This window comes from Indicator indicator, chromosome Z, assembly GCF_027791375.1.
Source record: "Indicator indicator isolate 239-I01 chromosome Z, UM_Iind_1.1, whole genome shotgun sequence".
NCBI lineage: Eukaryota > Metazoa > Chordata > Aves > Piciformes > Indicatoridae > Indicator > Indicator indicator.
Window position 1 is genome coordinate 67,725,543 of NC_072053.1, and position 21,398 is coordinate 67,746,940.

Genomic DNA, 21,398 nt, shown 5'->3' on the forward strand with positions numbered 1-21,398 from the left:
TAGTCTATCTGGACTTCAGCAAGGCCTTTGACACTGTCCCCCACAGCAAACTCCTGGCCAAGCTGTCAGCCTGTGGCTTGGACAGGAGCACTCTGTGCTGGGTTAGGAACTGGCTGGAGGGCCGAGCCCAGAGAGTGGTGGTGAATGGTGCCACTGCCAGCTGGCAGCCTGTCACTAGTGGTGTCCCCCAGGGATCAGTGCTGGGCCCCATCCTGTTCAATATCTTTATTGATGATCTGGATGAGGGGATTGAGTCCATCATCAGTAAATTTGCAGATGACACCAAGCTGGGAGCAGGTGTTGATCTGTTAGAAGGTAGAAGGGCTCTGCAGAGGGACCTTGACAGGCTGGACAGATGGGCAGAGTCCAACAGGATGGCATTCAACAAGTCCAAGTGCCGGGTGCTCCACTTTGGCCACAACAACCCCATGCAGAGCTACAGGCTGGGGTGAGAGTGGCTGGAGAGCAGCCAGGCAGAAAGGGACCTGGGGGTACTGATTGACAGTAGGCTGAACATGAGCCAGCAGTGTGCCCAGGTGGCTAAGAGAGCCAATGGCATCCTGGCCTGCATCAGGCATAGTGTGGCCAGCAGGAGCAGGGAAGTCATTGTGCCCCTGTACTCAGCACTGGTTAGGCCACACCTTGAGTACTGTGTCCAGTTCTGGGCCCCTCAGTTTAGGAAAGATGTTGAATTGCTGGAGCATGTCCAGAGAAGGGCAACGAGGCTGGTGAGAGGCCTTGAGCACAAGCCCTACGAGGAGAGGCTGAGGGAGCTGGGACTGTTTAGCCTGGAGAAGAGGAGGCTCAGGGGAGACCTCATTGCTGTCTACAACTACCTGAAGGGAGGTTGTAGCCAGGAGGGGGTTGGTCTCTTCTCCCTGGCAACCAGCACCAGAACAAGAGGACACAGTCTCAAGCTGCGCCAGGGGAGGTTTAGGCTGGAGGTGAGGAGAAAGTTCTTCACAGAGAGAGTGGTTGGCATTGGAATGGGCTGCTCAGGGAGGTGGTGGAGTCACCATCCCTGGAGGTGTTCAAGGGGGGACTGGACGTGGCACTTGGTGCCATGGTTTAGATAGTCATGAGGTTTAGGGTGACAGGTTGGACTCGATGATCTTTGAGGTCTCTTCCAGCCTTCTTGATTCTATGATTCTATGATTCCTTCTCCATGGGGGTGCTCCCTAGCAGATCACCTCTTAACCTGTACTGGTGGAGTTTATTATTCCTTCCCAGAAGCAGGACTCTGCACTTATCCTTGCTGAACCTCATTAGCTCTCTTTCTGTCATCATGAAGTTAACTTAGAGGACTGTATAAAATGCACATTCATAGCATGCATCTTCTACAATTTTGCTGCTGAGGCCTCCTTGGTTTATACAGATGTATATAATTTAAACATGGGCACAGCTGCTCTAATGCAAACCTTAAGGACAGAAGTGCTTGACTGATGCAAACCAATCATTTCAGCCTGCTGATATGCAGCTGAAATAAACCATGTATGCACGTTTCTGCTTGCTGATGGGGAATGTCAGTTCAAGAATTTGTGTTGTGGCATTAATACTGGGGGGAAAAATAAAAGGGGGAAAATGGGGAAAAAGGCAACATCAAAGTGTCATTACATCAAAATCACATTTATTACTATTTCTTTTAACCTGGATTGTTGCAAACTAAACTCCTCAAATGTTTCAACTACAACATTGTCTAAAAGCAAACAAAGAGGAAAACCGCTAGGGATGTATTCTTCATAAAATCAAATCCCTGCCACAATGTCTGATTTAAAAATTCCTAAATACTCACCTATTCCCAGAAGCTAGTCCTGGAACCTGTCAGTCCCAAAGAAAGTAACATTCTAAATTTAAGTGTAACAGTGTTAAAGTTGCTTAAACAGCTAACCATTCATTGAAAGCAAAGTTTAAAATCACCTTATATAAAGACAATATTACATTAAAGTTTAATGCTGATAGGTTTTCTTTAGTTTATATTTTATTAGTGAGAAGCAGCTATTGGCCATGATTACAAAAGAAACTATTCTAAAAACAATATTAGCAACAGAAAAGATGAACAGAGCTACGACCTTAGCCAAGAGAAGCTTTGCTCAGGAAAGCATTTATAAAAGTCAGAAAGCACAGTTATTAATCTATGCAAGCCACTGCTTTAATATTGTAATATGGAAGCAACCAGAACATAAATAAACTATCTGCTTATTTATGCTTCTTGATTTATTTACTGATTCAGGCCTTCAGCTGCAAAATTACATACTGAATTAACTGCTATAAATAACTTTGGATGGTAACTCTGAGCAGGAGTTTGACCTATAAAATCACTGATCTCACAATTCACACATTCAAGAAATCAGAATGGGTTGCCCACCCACCAGACTTTTTAGAAACAGCTTAGGTAACTATTTCTGGTCACGAAAACCTCCACTATAAATAGAGCAGCATGCACCAACTCATCAGAAAGCACTTTTCCACAGTAGCAGTAATTATACACGAAAAATAAAGGAATACAAAAAACAGGAATCAAGCAAAATGTATTTCAGAAAAGACACATTTTTCTCTGGATTGGTGAATGCATGAGTTATGAAAAGACTGGTTTAAAAACTGTGATTAAAAATTGTCTGCTCTATACCTCTACAAGTCTTAAGTGTTGTTACCAATGTAATATAATTATTCTGAAGATTATGTTTTTAAGTAGAATGAAGGTAACTGTAGTACTGAACATGAGACACAATAGGTGAGACAAGAGGAAAAAAGGAGAAAACCAGGGAAACACCTGTGAAATGCACAATTAACAAAATAGAAAAGAGCTACAATCTTCAGAACAGCTGGAAGAAGTCCAGAGAGTAACAGAATTAAAGATGTCCTGGAACCTTGGAAATAGCAGGAGCACAAGTATTGGGAAAGACACAAGGCAAGTTATTAATGCAAATAACTGGATTTTAAATTTATTAATATTTCATGTTTAGCAATATGAACCAATTGTTTATCTGCACTTCTAATTTTTTACTTTGAAAGCTGAGAACTGGAATAGGAAATTGTGAAAAATAATACGTAACTCCTCATGAGTCCTCTGGTCTTCAAGAACCAGATAAAAAGACATCAAGGGTAGAAGAGAAAAGGAGTTGGCACACCTCAGTAATGTTGGATTTATGAAAGACTTTGTAACTGATTAACAGGCATCATGGATATGTTTCTAGAAATGCATGATGGGTTATATAAAATATTTTGGTGCAATATGTTAATTATCTGTAATAATGAATCTAAAATACACAGTTTTACTCTTTGTATTTTACACATGCATACTGACAACAGCATGATTTGTTAACATCTTAAATAGACACTCAAACACCTACAGACTGCATGTTTTGGTCACTTATTTCCACAGTCAAAGGACACTTGCTGCTTTTGCTCCTAAACCAGTTTCAAATAAGGGACAAGCTTGTGATTCTTTTCTTTCTGCCTTACTTGTGACTGTTCCATCATTCAGTATCTTTGGACTCAAGTATTAACATTTTCTTTCCCCAGCATTTTAATATTGCTTCATTTTTTCCCCATTACAAAAAGGAGGAAAATGTACAACAAACCACAAGAGTGACTCCCATACCTCTCCTATTTTCTGATTTATTCATGCATACTGCAAATCGGTGACTGGGAAGATGGAAAATATAGTACCAGCATGAAAATTCAAAGTGGTCTAAGTGAGGGCCTTTCCCATCCTAAAGCATCCCCAAACTTTCAGTATGTCCTAGTAGTAATTAATTTTCCACCAAATAACTTTCAGGCCCTCTCATGAGCATCAGAGATAACAAGGTCTGATTTCCTATAGGTTGTCTGAGTATAGTAAAGAAGTCTCTACCAGTATTTATAAGGGTGGCATTGCCCAGGGGAAATTAATAATTACCTTCACAACAATAATAAACGATATGGCAAACAGCTGTTAAAGAAAATATTAGTAACCCTTAATGAAAATTACCAAAACTTGTTAAATAGGATTATTGTATGGTTGGAATATATATTTACAATGGGACTATGCAGTCTTAGGCCAAAACACAAACAATTTTATGCAAACCAGAAGGCAATGCCTTAGAAAGAGAAGGTCCCCGAGAGCAGATAGCATTCGATTACAGCAGGAGGAGGCTCGATAAGAACCTTTAATTCCAAAGGGCAATGAATTAGTTACTCACAGCTGGTTTTACCCACATGGGGGATGCTACTGCTGCTGTGTTAGCTTTTGGGTGCTATTGTACAGTGCAGGCATGGCAGATTGGTGGCAAGAAGAGTTTACCACGTGCTCCCAGCTGATCTGACTTCAGTGGATGGCAGGCAGTTAACAATGCTCTTTGTGACGGGGGCTTGCTTGATTCCTGGATAAACTGAGGCACGGCATGATTCTAGTGGCAAGGGGAAGCAGGCTACGCGGATCCGACTTCTAGGCTTATGGCTTCTCCAGCTTGCTTGTGTATGGCTCGTGGCTTTATCCCAGGCTCTGGACCAGGCACTCGAGGCAGGGCAGGGCAACTCGAGGCAGCTTCTATGAGATGGGTCCAACTAGGCTTGAAGCAAGGCTTGAGCAAGGCTTGAAGCAAGGCCTAAAACAAGGTTTGAGCAAGGCAAAGGCGACTACCAAGTCACTTGTATATATACAAATTGCCAGAGATCGATTGGTCCAATGGGGCACTGAAGCTAATGCATAGCTGCCCAACGGAAAGGCGTTCTCCCAGGCTATAACCATAAAAGGCAGAAACAAAAACCTTGTATCTGGGGAACCAGTTGTCAGCTCATGTGCTCTCACCCAGAAAAACAGCTTTTTTACCAGACAGGCAGGAATCCTGTCGCCTTTCTTCTTTTTCCTGCATTGCCCTGTTTTTCTGCAGGAAGGAGGGGAGACCTTGTCTAGACATCTTAATGTCTGTCTGGATTTGTACTGGGCCATGTCATGGCCCTACCATGACAAAGGGCTAACCCCTCAATGAATTCTCTGGAGCTTAATGAGCTTGGGCCTGCGCTCAGCAGTTCAAATGATGCATTTACAAAATCTTTCTCCTCTGCAAAGATGCCTACTTTCAAGGAATACATAAGAACTTAACTGTCACTAGCAGTGCTACTCCTCTGGCAGATCTGAAAATAAATATGGAGTTTGAATTATTCTGAGAAATGGAGAAAGGGAACAACATACACACACAAGAAGCTGCAGGAGAAGAGGTATGCTGCTACACTTTATACATATGGGTTTTTTAAGTATGAGGAGAGGTGATACAAATCAAAGGCTCCTCTGCTTTTGACACCTTTCAAACAGAAGTCCCTTATACAGTGCTTCAGGGGCTGCACCTCTATAAGGAATACAAAGCAACATAAATCAAGCACATGACAGGACACGACATGGAGATGAAGGGTTGATTTCCTAAAAGCTTTAAGCACAACTGAAGTGTTCAAATCCAGGCTAGAACACAGTGGAAACAAACAGAATTGAGGGCAGCAAGCCCATCATAGGCTTTTTCTCATTAATTTCAGATTAATCACTAAGCATTTGCATACAAGCTTGGAAAGAGAAGCAAAGCTCTAGTTCATTAACAGCCAACTGGAGACACTGCAAATACCATGCAACTGAACGAGAAGGAGAATGGAAATGGCTTTTGGCTGCTGCCTCGGGTTTCTAGTGTACACCAAGAGACAAGAAGACAGAGTAGTTCAAGGCTCACTTTAAGCAGTGCAAGCTGATAACAATCTCTAAAGGCCCCTAACATATCAGTGTTCTCTAGCAATCTGATACCAACATGATACCAACAGCAAAACAAGAACAGCTGAGCTGCTCATGTAATCTGTGTGTCATCTGACAACAGTGTGGGTTCAAGAATGCCAAGAATGTGAGGCCAAGAATATGACTCCTGATGTGGTTTGAATAGGTTTCAACTCCTTTCAAGCACAAGCCATTCTGGGAGAACCCTCATGCTACAGTGAAGTTCCTTAGAGTGGAAGCAATCTAGGTAGGTAGTGATCACTCATTAAAAATAGCACTTTTCTACTCTGCAGATTAGTGCAGGTTTTTTAACTCTTCGTCAGCTTTCATGTAGGTCGTAAGTTGCAGATAGCTAAAATATTAAGTTTGGTGACTTCAGCTGAGCTGAGGACAGATGCAGACTAATCCTCAGAATTAAAAGCATTTGATTAACTGAACAAACTGACATATGCCTTAAGCAGAGAACAGACTTAAAAGGCTTTCAGAGCTGAAACCTCCTTTTCACTTCAGATAGTTCTTCAGAACAGCCTCAGAAGCCTAAACACTTTCCGTGCTCACTTCTTCTTATGCCTCACTGCTTCTTATGCCAACAGGTATTCTGGGACTATGCTGAGGCACAACTCCTTTGGCAGCTTGTCAGTTTTCATGTATTATTTTCCCTCAATTTGCATTTTGCAGTCATGATGGAGTTTATACCTATATCATTGCTGCTCATGTGACTATCTTGGTATTACTACTACAAGAGATTTTGTGTAAGAACAAATAATACTTTTTCTACTACTGTTTAAGTCTGTTACTACATATAGCATTTGTAAATAGTGGTAGCCTGATTACAACCTATTGTCGTGTAATAATAATATTAATCCCATGAACTGGTACAGAAGTTGCCCAGCATCACAGCTCTATTACCGAATTCAAAATTATGGTCTGCTATGTATAAGCAGTTTCTAGGGCACTGACTGGCCAAGACTTAGAAAGATTTTATTTTTAATACAGCAGTATCATACAAAAGTAAAGTAAACCTCTGTGTTGTGAAATTAGTCTGTACACTGCAGGCACTCTACAGCAATAAATTATTACCTCATTTACTAATGACCTGTGAGAAACAAACTCCATATGTATGTTGTTTCTTAGCTACTGTTCTAGAAAGCAGCTCCATCTGTTAACTGAGCACAGCAAATACCTAATTAAATTAAACCTCCAACAAGCCTCAGCAAAATGTATTGAAAGCACTCTGCTTGATTACAGCCATTGGTCTGAAGTAACAGACATATTGATCTGGTCAACTTCAAGATTATTCACTTCACCCAATTTAATTTGTGAAGAACAGTAACTAAATTTTAGCTGAATCTCCCTTCCCACTCTCCAGGGAAATAATTTGAAGTGACTTTGAGTTCAGGTGGTGTACAGAAAATATTTAATACGTAAAATAAAACATTTATTTTCTTGCACCTATGGACACAATGTTACATTTAAAATGCAAATATGGTTTCTAGTGCAACAATTACATAGTGTTCCTGACAGGGTATGAATAAATTTCTCTGGTGGGGCAATAAACCAGTTGTTCTGCAAGTTCAGGATGGTTAAAAATCATGTTTCAATAAAGTCCTCTATAGGTGCAAACTAAATGAAAATAACCTAATCCCTATCCCCCAGCTGTGGCAACCTCTGACTGTAGAAGTGGCTTGATTTTGTCACACTCTGTTCCAATCAACATTAATACTTTGTCTACTGGGCAAGCCATCTACCCAATATCCCCAAGAAGAATTTCCTTACTTAAAGAATAAACATTTGAACTGGTTTGCTGTAATATGAAAGACAACTCACAGTCTCTACAGAGCAATGCAAGACTTACCCTCTCAAGGGTCAGTGGTCTGAACACAAGTTGGGTCAGTTACATCCAACTGCTGGTATCACCTTACAATTGCTCTAGACACTTACATGAAACAAGTTGACCATAATTCTGTTTCCACCAGAGATACCAGTAACACATGCAGCATCCTAACAGAGTCGACAAACATGCCGACAACTACTAGATCAGTGTGATTAACATTATCCTTGAAGTCCTAGGTGCTGCCTATACTAAGGTAATTGTGAAACATTCAGTAATGTAGCCAGTCAATTGGTTCCACAAATGCTTGATTCACTGAGGATTTCAATACAGACTGACCTAGTCCAGCAGTATCTCTGCACAAAGAAGTAACCAACATTTTCCTCCTCAGCTAATCCAACCCTCTGCTCCTGCTGGCATCCAGACAAAATGTAATACTTTTGTAGTAAGGGAAGTTTAAATTGTCAGTCAAATTGAACATGAACTTGAAACTGCCTGTTTTAAAATCAGAATTATTTCCTGTCTAGCCAAAACTCTGCATCTTTAACAGGGACAAGGTTAATAAATTTAAAAACTAATAGAAATTGAGGTCACATTCTCTTGGATCTTTCACCTCTTTTTGTGAACAAATTATTTTTTTTTTTATTTTGGACCTTTGGACCTCATGCAAAGCATAAGACATTTCTAGCTTAGCAACATCATAAAACGTAGACAGGGAGGCAGGACATAGCTTGGACTACCCATTGTAAAATTCTGAAAATTATTACCCGCTGACGGGAGTCCTGCTCTTTTTCCCAATCACAAATTGAATTCCCATCAAAAACAAAGAAATACTTCTTGTTTACAGGAAAAAAAGCTTCACTGGAAAATCTGCTTTCTCTATAGAAAAGTTACATACGATTCCCTGGAGATGAGTATCAGGGTTTCTATTAGCAAATGATTTCTGACATCAGACTATATATACCTTGGCTCTTCATCGCACACTATTTTTCAATTATAGAATCAGTTTTGTCCTAGTTCTCTAATCTGTATAGCTCACCTTTAAAAACAAAAAGCCCTACAGCTAGTACAGGAAGAGAGATTAAAGGGAATCTTGTTCTGGTGACAAAATTATACAGGCTGGGAGGAACAAAAAGCCATCAGCTGTGCACCAGACTTACCCTTCTACGCAGTCTGTCCCTTTCTTCACGAATAGCATTCGTGGTGGCCTTGGTCCTGTTCAGCTCCTCCTCCTTGCTACACAGCATGGCCGTGAGGCTCTCATTCTCTTCCCGCAAGCCAGCTAGCTCTTTTTCCCATCGAGATCTCTCTTCAGATAGATTTGGATAAAGGTCACGTCCCAGTACACCCTCAATCTCTTCTACAGTCTGCAAAAATACAGTCATCGAAAAACAAAAGCAGAGAAAGATAACTGAACAAGACTAATGCAAGGACAGAAATGTGTAACAGGCAACTATACATATATACTTACATGTATACACCCAGTTCCACAACACTATTAGTTTGCTTCTTTTGTTTGGTAAGTAACATTAAACAAAATTACTGCCTATTTTGTTTGATAGTTTGACCATTTTAATATTTCATACTGACCAACATCAAAGCAGACAGATGTTTTATGTGCATATAAAATATACATCACCCTTGAGTGACAGCAATCCCAGTAGTTTCATGTCAGACCACTTTAAACAAATTAATGACTCCTTGTGTTGGGTGAGCACTGTGCTGCTTGTTCCCCTTGCCTAAGTAAGAGATATAACACAACAGCCTGTACATGTGCATGGCATGAGGCATTTTAATGTTCTAGACTAACTCCACAAAAGGGGAAGGAAAAGGTAAAAAAAAGACAGGGCTCTTCTTTCCCATGTTTCTGAGCATGTTCTTTTGTAGAGGTGACAGATCGAATCAAAAAAGAAAACTGGCCTTGGCTAGGTTTATGTTCTACTAAAACACATTACAGGCTTGCTAGTGCTTAAAAAGTGCTGGATTTATCTGGGACATATCATGCCACTCAGTACCTCCCACCCCAATCCACCAGGTGAAACTAAACTATACACACACTTCACCACCAAAGGAATACTTACCTCCAGGCTGGTCATTCAATATGCTGAAACTCTGTGTAACACTCAATGTGACAGGTTAACTCAGGGCAGTTCTTATTTTACTACATATGTATGCTGTGTTAAATTTTACATTTATGGAAGACCTTTGCATCAAACAAAATCCTTCCAAAGGTTGCTTATAAGCTTTTTGATTTTCTCTGAAACCAGTCCATATTAAATTGGAAACGTGGACAATAAATTCATATATGATGTTAACCAGAAACCTAAAAAGTTTAATTCTACTGGATAATTCAAAACCAAGTTACAGCTAAAGCCCATACTTTGAAGCTTTTATGGCACATAAATAATTCATGCATCAACTTAGTTGTTTCATTCAAAAGGACTTTATACAAACCAAAAATTACTAACTGAACTTGGGAGGGACTAAAAGAACCAATTAAGAGTACAACAGAAAATGACAAATCAAGTTGAAAATACAATTCTTTTTTTCTGCAGGAAACCTTTCAGTGTTTCCAGCATTGTCTGACCACGAGATAGTGAAATCTTCTTATTTTCCCATTATAATGAAAAGTTGGTTATTTGTTGTTATCAATACATTAACCTTAAAGAACAAATATTGACTACTGCAAGACTCCTTAGTGAGGAGGGGAAAAAAAGCCCACTCATACAAAAGGAAAAAAGCTACTTTTAACAACTAGATCAAGATGCCTCTATGGAAGAAGCAGGGACAAGCCTTTTGCAAGTAGATTCAGCTTATCTTTTAAAATTGTATTTCCTGTCTTTCTTCAGAAGAACTCCAGTATGTTTAAAGTCACAAATACAAAATTCTATTGCCATCTACACCACAATTCTGCTTGCATATTTGGTAACAGGCTTAAATTACTTTTCTAAAAGAGCAATGCCTTGCAACATCTCTGTAAGATGAAAAAACCTGCAGTACTTCCTTACATCAGCTTCACTTGAACGTATAGGTCTCAAACTATGACAGTGAAAGTTAGTTCAACATGAGGATGAGTTCAAGTTCTGAATAAACATTGGGCAGTTATTCTTAGGCTGTGAAGAAAAGCTCTGTAATGGCAGGACCATTTTGCCTTGATGATGCTGGTTTAGTTTTAAACAGCACCTGCCTTCTCTCCTTCCTTCCCACAAAACTCTGCACTTTCATGCACTTCCCCTGCTGTTTCCTCACCTCTCTAATACCAAGTTCTGCTGCTGCCTCTTTCCTCCTTATTCCCCATGCTCCTAGTGTTGCTATTTTTCCAACCACTCCCCTTACCAAGTCTTTTCTCAGAGCCCTAACGGCAGTGATAAACCTCAGTAACACTGAAAGAGGGTGGACTACCAAGGAGAAACAGCAGAGGTGGATCAACACCACAGAGGTATCTTCAGGCTGCTGCAGCTTCTCCAGACTCCACTGCTACCATCTGTTCACAGAAATACAGTTTAAAGTGGCAGAATCACCCTGGGTCTGACAGTTACACTAAGGACTGCACTATAGTCCTTAACAAAGCTGAGACACTTTCCTGCTTGCTCCTATGGCCTTTCACTTTGTCATGACCAATATTCTATTGCTGACTAAACTATTACCATAATTCTCCAGTTTGATGATCAACATATTACCATTTCAATAGTAAATAATGGATAGATCTATGTGAACTATCGGATGTTTATTCTTCTTCAAAGCAGTATTATGGAGCAGTTATATCTGACATGCTGCTGCAGAGCACATAATTTCAGGTATAATTTCAAAGACTGTAAGATTGAATTATAATGTAATATTATGACCACAGGGCAGGATATGTAATACCATGGTAATTCCAGTCTTGTCTCTGACATTGCCATCAGAACCCCCTGCCTCGGTTTCCTTACTAGATGTGTTGTGTTACAAGCATGATGTTAGATAAAAATCAGCTTAAAAGGCTTAAAAGAAGCAAAAAGCAGAACTTTTTTCACCAGGCATAACTTAACCATAGAATTTATTCCTACCAGGGTATAGCGGAGGCCTATTTGGATGGGTTAAATTTAGATGGGTTAAAAAACACATTAGATACAATCACCCATGACTATTAAACACAAAGAAATAATCTCTGTCTCAAGGAGTTCCCAAACCCACCTTGCTGGAAGTGTCTTTGGAGGATGGAGAACATATTATGCATGTCCTTTCTGAAGCAGTATTTCCACTGGCATCTGCCACTAGACAGATGGACTTCTGATCTGACTGACTGCAACTGTTCTCCTGTTCTAAATGTTTTCAGTTTGAAAATATTTTCCTAATCTGTAGAGTTAGTGGTAGGAATCTGTTATTGGTAGTTATTTACTCTTCAAAATACATGAAGCATCAATCAGCCTGCTCTGTGGAAATGTTCTTAAACCAAGGAGAGTTTTGTAACTGTTCAGTTTATGAGATGATCTGATACACCTCATTTCAAAGTCTTTTCATTCTTGTGGGATAGAAATTGTTCAGTTAGTTAGGACCACATGATTTGTATAAAAGAAGTAAAAGCCACCATATTTATCTGCAACAGTAATAAAAAAAACCCAAAACAGTGAATGTTAACCATCAAAGCAGAAGCATTCAAACATTTAAATGCATTGGTCCATTGATGAAACAAAAAGCCAACTCTAAAAGACAGTCCACCTGATATAATAATCTCAGTTCTTGGTCAGAGGAAGCAGGAAATAAGAGAAATGACCTGCAGCCATGAGTGGAATTGGAGACAGGGGCTCATTCACAGGTTTTGCTTTAAACATGTTGGTGACACACTTCCATAGCACATAATCAGAGCATGTCAGAGAGATTCCGATCTTTCTGAAAAGTGAACCACCTTTGCATGCTATTACTTGTTAAATACAAACAATCCCAGGCTCTACAGCACAAGCAGGGGGGATAAGCTTTCCCTCAAAATAGTAACACAAGCAGAAATCACATGAAAATTGAAAGCCTGCATTCTGGACCAGGAACAAGCTAATCCCTCAAGACACCCAAACTGCTTCAAGACTGTTTCCAAGACACCCACAAGTTAGTTTCTCTCTCTCAAATATGCCCACATTCTTCAAACTTCTACTCAGTATTGATTTCTTTATAGGCTATTATATTCTGCAGGCACCACCATGGACAGAGGGGACCTCTCACAGTAGTATGCCAACAGGCTGCCTAAGCTGTCTAGAATCATCACAGACCTTCCCACTTAAAGAGTCAACTGTCAATACATTTGCTCTTACATAAATGAGTCACTGACACTCTTCCATCTGACACAAAAACCTTGTTCAGCTCTTTCCCTGTATAGAGTTCCCTTGCTTTCAGGTTCTAAATTGCAATCCCTTCACTTCATGTGCTACCAGATGTCCCTCTGTTACACACACAATAAAATCCACACATACAAGTTTTACTTCAATTACTTATTCCTGTTTCTGGCTTGTTGAATTAGAATTAATATACCATACATGCTTTCTGTTTAAGACAAGAAAATCACAACTTATGCATAGCTTATGACATTTTACTTCCAAATTTCAGGGAGTACTACATACTGTGTTTTCAGTTACCAGTCAAAGGCCTTTGCGTGTGACCTTCGGCAAGTGTTTTTTGTTTGCTGAATAACCTTCAGAAAGTAAATTAACTGTCAAGTGTATGTTTCTCTTATCTCTGAAATGAGTATAAGACAAATACATTTCTGATCTGAAATCAAAACACTACTGTGCTGGGGCACACCCATCCTGGATGGGGCTGAGAAGAACCCAGCCCCAGGTGGACAAAAGAAATTTAATCTGGGGAGGGCTTGGCCCCTCCCCTGCTGGGAGAAGGTGGTCCCCTGACTCAGAGGTGGTCTATTCCACTTCCCCTTCCTGTCCAGCAAGCCTATAAAAAGGGGGGACATCTTGCTGCTCTTCCCTTTTTCCTGCCTCGTCTGCTTGAGAGGACTTCCTGCTGCTGTTGCTGTCACTGTCTCCTGCACCGGACCACGTGGCTGGGGCCCTTTCTCTCTCTCAACTGAATCCAGCGACATCCAGGGGAACACAAGACCACCCAGGCTTGGTTTTGTATATTTTTCTTCCCACTTACCCTCATCCCTCACCTCTGTGAACCCCCCCCTGTTACTGATATATATATATATATATATATATATGTAAAAAATTATTTTTTTCCTTTCCCTTTTGTGAAAAAAGAAAAAAAAATTTACTCCTCCTACTTCCAAACCGACTTCAGAATATTTCTTTCACGAGTTTTTTTTTTTTTTCTTCTTCTCTCTCTCTCTCCACCCTGCCAAGAAAAAAAGGAGAAGGGCTGGGGGAGAAATTTATATCTATTATCATTTGAGCTCCTAAACTCAGAGCTCAAACCACCACAATATTTCTTTTTGGCGCCCAACGTGGGGCTTGGGAAATAATTTTTTTTTTTTGCTTGAAAATAACACCTGATTGGGAAAGAAGGGTTTGGAAGTAGAGATGGTAATTTTACAGACTCTTATGGTTCAAGTTTTTGGATGGGCTGTTGGCTGGATCTTTTGGACGCATGTGTATAAACTACTGACTTACCATGTGCTTTGGTTAATTATAGAGATGCTGCTTGACTGGATAAAAACTCTGCCAATGCAGTTTTTCATGTACCTTTTGAATTCCATCAGTCTTACTGGCGGTGGGCACTTCTCAAACTTTTCTGACATAAAGAATTTCTCTGAAACCTATTATGAAACTAAATGTGTGGATAAAAATATTGCTGAAGGAGAATGGGACTATGTAAAAATATGCTTTGTAGACTTAAATGTAATCTTGATAATCATACTCGCTCTGGCCATGTGGGGAAGAAGGTGCCCCAACCCATTAAGAGCTATCTGTGGAGGGACAATCGGTTTAGGGAATTCTTTTGTAAGCCTTAATGGCCCAAAGGCGGAGAGCTGTAAGCACTGCAGGCACTGTGATAATGTTTATGAAAACAGGAGGGAGGGGTCTGGCTGCTGTGAATGCTGTCCAGCCCGATGGAGGCTGGCCAAACCTGAGACCCAGCCCCATGGGTTTGACCCCCCACCAACAGCTTCACACATAACCCCTGATGCTCCTCCACCTGTAGTTTCCCTAGCACCGGTTACCACACGTAGGAAAAAGATGCAACAATCAGCTCCAAACACGGATGGTGAAGAAGGCACTTCAGCAGGACCCAGCACATCTCAGAACCCACTGGCAGATGAGAGGACTCAGATCAGGAGATCATAACCATCACATCTCTGCCCAGAAAAGAATTAAGGCAAACTCGTCTGGACTACGCACGGAGAGAGGGTGAGACGATACTAAACTGGACCCTAAAATGTTGGGATGAGGGTGCAGAAACTGTAGATCTAGATAAGAGGGAGGCGAAGCTTCTAGGCTCCCTGTCTCATGATGCCGGTCTGGATAAAGAGTTATCAAAACTCGATGGAACACACACTCTCTGGGCCCGGATTACTAATGCTATAAAGCGCAGGTACCCTACCAGAGAGGATTTGCCTTGGGCCCCAATTAAATGGACGGCTATGGAACAGGGCATTCGGTACCTAAGACAGATGGCTGTGCTGGAGATCATCTATGGAAATGGCCAGCTCCCCTTGGACCCAGATCAGGTGTCCATGAAACGGTCCTTAGTAAAGAAACTCACCCAGGGTGCCCCTCAAAGATATGCACATACACTAGGAGGGATGCTTCTGACTGGACAGGATGGAAGTCCTAAAACTGTGGGTGAGTTTGCTAGTGACCTGAGGGAATATGAGGACAGTGTCAGTCACAGGCCTGTAATCTCAGCCATAGAGGCTATGACTAAAGACATCATCAAAGAGATTAAGGCCTCCAAGCCTGAACTGAGGGAAGGGGATGACACCTTTTCTCCCCCTTCACGTTCTCCATCAGAATGGATCCATGTTTCAGCCATCAGGAATAAACGTCATTCTCCTCCACCCAGGAGATCACCCCAAGGTAATCAGGGGATGTCAAGGGTGGCTCTGTGGAGAGCTCTCTGTGACCATGGGGAAAACATGAACCACTGGGATGGCCAACCCACCTCTTCACTCTGGGCCAGAGTATGGGAACTGCAAGGTGGCCCCAATGGGAATAACTCGCCCAGGAGAAGGGCAGCCCCAGTTTCCCAGGGTGGTTCCTCCCATTCAAGAGACCCTTCTCCCAGTAACACAGGGCCCTGTGACAAATGTGGGCATTGCCGCCAGCATTAGAGGTGCCCTGCCTCCAGCCAGGCGGAGGTCAGGGACAACAGAGTGTACTGGGATGTGTTTGTGAAATGGCCTGGCACTTCAGAAGCCCTGAAGTACCGAGCTCTGGTGGACACAGGGGCCCAATGCACCCTAATACCATCAAGCTACAGAGGGACCGAGCCCATAACCATTCAAGGGGTCACAGGGGGCTCACAAGATCTGACTGTACTGCAGGCTGAGATAAGCCTGACTGGGAATGAGTGGGGAAAACACACCATAGTGACTGGTCCAGATGCACCTTGCATTCTTGGCATTGACTTTCTGCGGGAGGGATGTTTTAAGGACCCTAAGGGGCACAAGTGGGCATTTGGGGTAGCAGCTGTAGGGGCTGCAGACAGGGAACAGCTGTCTGCCATAACTGAGCTGTCAGATGACTCCTCCGTAGTTGGCAGCCATAAGGTGCAGGATTTGAAGTTACCAATTGCTTCTCGCATAGTGCATCGCAGGCAATACAGGACCAACTGAGACTCTCTGCACCCCATACATCAACTGATTCGACAACTGGAGAGCCAGAAGGTAATCAGCAAAGCTCATTCACCTTTCAATAGCCCAATATGGCCAGTGCGGAAGGCAAATGGGGAATGGAGATTGACTGTGGACTACCGTGGCCTGAATGAAGTGACTCCTCGGATGAGTGCTGCAGACATGTTGGAGCTCCAGTACGAACTGGAATCGAAGGCGGCCAAGTGGTATGCCACAATAGACATTGCTAATGCTTTCTTCTCCATTCCCATTGCAGAAGAATGTAGGCCACAGTTTGCTTTCACCTGGACAGGTGTCCAATATCAATGAAATCGTCTCCCCCAGGGGTGGAAACACAGTTCTACCATCTGCCATGAAGTGATCCAAACTGCACTGGAGAAGGGTGGAGCCCCTGAGCACCTGCAGTTCATTGATGACATCATTGTATGGGGTGAGACAGCAGAGGAGGTCTATGAGAAAGGTAAGAGGATAATCGATATCCTGTTGGAGGCTGGCTTTGCCATAAAGAGAAGCAAGGTAAAAGGGCCTGCCAGAGAGATCCAGTTTCTGGGAGTTCGATGGCAAGATGGCCGTCGCCACATCCCTCAGGATGTGGTGAATAAGGTAGCCACTATGGTGCAACCCACTAGTAAGAAAGAGACACAATCCTTCTTGGGGCTTGTGGGCTTCTGGAAAATGCACATTCCCGGGTATAGTCAAATAGCGAAACCCCTCTTCCATGTAACACGGAAGAAAAATAGTTCTGTGTGGGGATCTGAGCAACAGGTAGCATTTGACCAGATAAAACGAGAAGTGGTCCATGCTATGGCTCTGGGACCTGTTCGAACTGGGCCAGAGATCAAGAATGTGCTGTATACTGCGGCTGGTGAGAGTGGTCCTACATGGAGTTTGTGGCAGAAAGCTCCTGGTGAGACAAGGGGCAGGCCCCTAGGTTTCTGGAGTAAGGGGTACAAAGGTTCTGAGGCCAACTACACTGCAACAGAAAAGGAGATCCTAGCTGCCTATGAGGGAGTCCGAGCTGCTTCCGAGGTAATTGGGACCGAGTCACCGCTCCTTTTAGCTCCAAGGCTTCCAGTCCTGACTTGGATGTTTAAAGGGAGGGGCTCAACCCCTCATCATGCCACAGATGCCACCTGGAGTAAATGGATGGCCCTGATAACTCAGCGAGCTCGAATGGGGAACTTTGAACGCCCTGGCATAGTAGAAGTGATCACCAGCTGGCCAGAGGGTGCTGACTTTGGGATGCCACCAGAGAAGACAGTGACCCGTGCTGAGGAAGCTCCCCCATATAATGACCTCCCTGATAATGAAAAGGGCTATGCTCTATTCACAGATGGATCTTCCCGTCTTGTAGGGAGCAAGCGGAGATGGAAGGCAGCTGTCTGGAGCCCAACAAGGCAAGTGGCAGAAGCAAGGGACGGAGAAGGTGAATCCAGTCAGTATGCAGAGGTAAAAGCTGTCCAGCTGGCCCTGGATATAGCAAAACGGGAGAACTGGCCGGTGCTTTACCTATATACTGACTCCTGGATGGTGGCAAATGCCTTATGGGGGTGGCTGAAGGAATGGAAGAAGAACGGATGGCAGAGGAAAGGAAAGACTATCTGGGCCGCAGACCTGTGGCAAGACATTGCTGCCCATCTGGACAAGCTGCCAATAAAGGTACGGCACATCGATGCACGCATTCCCAAAAGCAGAGCCACTGAGGAACACCAGCACAACCACCAAGCAGATCTGGCTGCTAAAATCTCCCAGATAGACTTGGACTGGGAACACAAGGGTGAGCTATTCCTAGCTCGCTGGGCCCATGACAGTTCAGGTCACCAAGGGAGAGATGCCACATACCGGTGGGCTCAGGACAGGTCAGTGGACATATCCATGGAAGCCATCTCCCAGGTTATTCATGAGTGTGACATCTGTGCTGCCATAAAGCAGGCTAAGCACATGAAGCCTTTATGGTATGGGGGGAGATGGTCAAAGTATAAGTACGGAGAGGCCTGGCAGATCGACTACATCACCCTTCCTCGATCTCACAGTGGCAAGCAGTACGTACTGACCATGGTGGAGGCAAGTACAGGGTGGCTGGAAACCTACCCAGTACCTCATGCCACTGCCCGCAACACTATCCTGGGCCTGGAGAGACACGTCCTGTGGAGACACAGCACCCCAGAGAGGATCGAGTCGAACAATGGAACCCACTTCAAGAACCATCTCACAAGGGACTGGGCAAAGGAACATGGGATTGAATGGATTTACCATATCCCATATCATGCACCAGCTGCAGGGAAGGTTGAACGCTACAATGGCTTGTTGAAGACCACACTAAAAGCCATGGGGGGTGGAACCTTTAGGAACTGGGAAAGACACCTAGCTCAGGCCACTTGGTTAGTCAATAGCAGAGGGTCTGTAAACCGAGCTGGTCCTGCCCAGTCCAACCTGCTGCAAATAGTGGATGGAGATGGAGTTCCTGTGATCAATGAGAAAAACCTACTAGGAAAATCAGTATGGGTTTTCCCTGCTGTTGGTGGGGGCAAACCAACCCGAGGGGTGGTCTCTGCTGAGGGGCCTGTTCACACATACTGGGTCATGCTAGAGACTGGGGATGTTCAGTGTGTGCCACAACGAAAAGTGACATTGGCTGAAAAGGTATAGCCTCTGAAGGTAACACCAATTAATGTAATGTAATCACTGTATAATAGTTATAAGTTGTTGTAAGTTTTCTCTCCTAGTTTGATAACGACCTGGCGTCCAGGATCCAGCATGAACCCACCACACACAAGCATCAGCTCAAAAGGACTTCTGCATCATCTTGCCTACACCTGCTCCTGCTTCCCATACAGCAATAGACTGTTCCTGACTCCCCTTCAGAGGTGAAGATGGTTTCCTGTTCTCTCTTATTCTTCTCCATGTTCCTGCCCAGCTCAAGCACCACCTGCATCAACTGGCACCAGAGAGAGAGACTGCCCTGAGAGGGACACAGCCGGGATAGAGAGAGACTGCCCTGAGAGAGAGAGAGACACAGCCAGGATAAAGAGGGACTTACAACATGAACTCTAATACCACAACTCATGACTGGATAAAGAAACTGTGACAGGAAAGTGGAAGTGAAATAGAAGGGGTGGACTGTGCTGGGGCACACCCATCCTGGATGGGGCTGAGAAGAACCCAGCCCCAGGTGGACAAAAGAAATTTAATCTGGGGAGGGCTTGGCCCCTCCCCTGCTGGGAGAAGGTGGTCCCCTGACTCAGAGGTGGTCTATTCCACTTCCCCTTCCTGTCCAGCAAGCCTATAAAAAGGGGGGACATCTTGCTGCTCTTCCCTTTTTCCTGCCTCGTCTGCTTGAGAGGACTTCCTGCTGCTGTTGCTGTCACTGTCTCCTGCACCGGACCACGTGGCTGGGGCCCTTTCTCTCTCTCAACTGAATCCACCGACATCCAGGGGAACACAAGGCCATCCAGGCTTGGTTTTATATATTTTTCTTCCCACTTACCCTCATCCCTCACCTCTGTGAACCCCCCCCTGTTACTGATATATATATATATATATATGTAAAAAATTATTTTTTTCCTTTCCCTTTTGTTGAAAAAGAAAAAAAATTTACTCCTCCTACTTCCAAACCGACTTCAGAATATTTCTTTCAGAGTTTTTTTTTTTTTTCTTCTTCTCTCTCTCTCTCCACCCTGCCGAGAAAAAAGGGAGAAGGGCTGGGGGAGGAATTTATATCTATTATCATTTGAGCTCCTAAACTCAGAGCTCAAACCACCACAACTACTAATAGCGTCTCTTGTGTCTTGGACAATTTAGTGTAAACCAGGTGTACTACTACCTACTCGACACAAATTAGGATCTCAAGTTGATTTCTGTGAAGCACTTTGACACCTTCAGTAGTGCTAATGCTACAGAAGGTGATTAGGTGTCTCAGGCAATATACAGGCTGCATCAAAAGCCTAATGTTACTGTTACCTTAATGGCTAAATCACAGTGTTCACTGGCGGTAGTGAGTTGTTCAATATGTCTGTCCACTTCTGCTACTGATAAGCTGCAGCTGCTTTTCTTCCTTCCGCAGACAACATTCTCCAGACCTGTCAGCACTCTCTGCAGTTCTGAATTCAAGTCACTACAGTTATCTAAAGGAAAGCAAACCAAAACAGATAAAGCAACAGTTAGTGACTCAGTGGGAAAAACCAAACTAACCCAGAAGTGTCTGTTGCAGAATAGCTACAACTGATACTGATCAAGGAATGTCCTTGCAACCTGATACTTCTTCATCACCAACTCATAGGCTTAAATATCATAATCACATGAACTAAAATAAAGAATCACCTCACCAATCACACCCCCCCTACTTACTTGAAGTGTTCATTCTTTCTTCTTGTTTTCAACGTCTCTTTTCTGAAGGACGGTATTTTAAGACACTGCATATCCACATACCATGCCAATTCAGTTTTGTTATTATTTTTTGGTATTCAGGGCCTATTATCCTGGTTTTATTACCTTCAATGTTTGGGTTGGTGTTTTTTTTTTTTCTGTAAATTGAACATTTTTACTGCCTGGTACATTCATTGACATTATGACTTAGTATTTTTCAGATGAATTTTTGTGGTTGTACTTGAGCTGCCTGATTACAGTCCTGGTGTTTACAGAAATGATCCCTACTGTCCTGAAGGGTCAAACTCCCAAACATGCCCTAGCACAGACAATAGGCTAAGCACCTGCAAATGTGCTTACCTGGACAGTTCCTGGGGTCCAGATGGCCAAGGCAAATGTATAGCACATGTGATTAACATTATAAGCACCTGTGAATGTGCAAACCTGGACACTTCCTGGGGCCCAGATAAACATGTACCACATATAATTAACTTTGTAACACAGCTGTGAACTGTGTGTGCCCCTGGCCATGTTTGGATATGCCCCATCCTATAGGTCCAGTTATCAGGCTTCTGTTACCAAAGGGCATTAATTTCTTGGGACAGTATTTAAACCAGCCAAGAAGTCAGGCAACTTGCCTTGTTCTCACCCAGCAAGCAACTAGAGCCAAGTGCTGCCCCAGTAGCAGCTGA

The 21,398-nt window shown here is 43.0% G+C and overlaps 1 protein-coding gene across 1 annotated transcript in view; it reads right to left on the reverse strand.

Moving 5' to 3' along the window:
* The window catches only part of MCC (MCC regulator of WNT signaling pathway), a 196,998-nt gene that overhangs the window by 35,991 nt on the left and 139,609 nt on the right, over nt 1-21,398 (reverse strand). Inside the window, exons 5-6 of the mRNA XM_054397342.1 lie at nt 20,302-20,465; nt 8,726-8,932 (exon numbers count right to left, since the gene is read on the reverse strand). Of these exons, the coding sequence (XP_054253317.1) occupies nt 8,726-8,932; nt 20,302-20,465 (371 nt within the window). The remainder of the gene's footprint in view (nt 1-8,725; nt 8,933-20,301; nt 20,466-21,398) is intronic.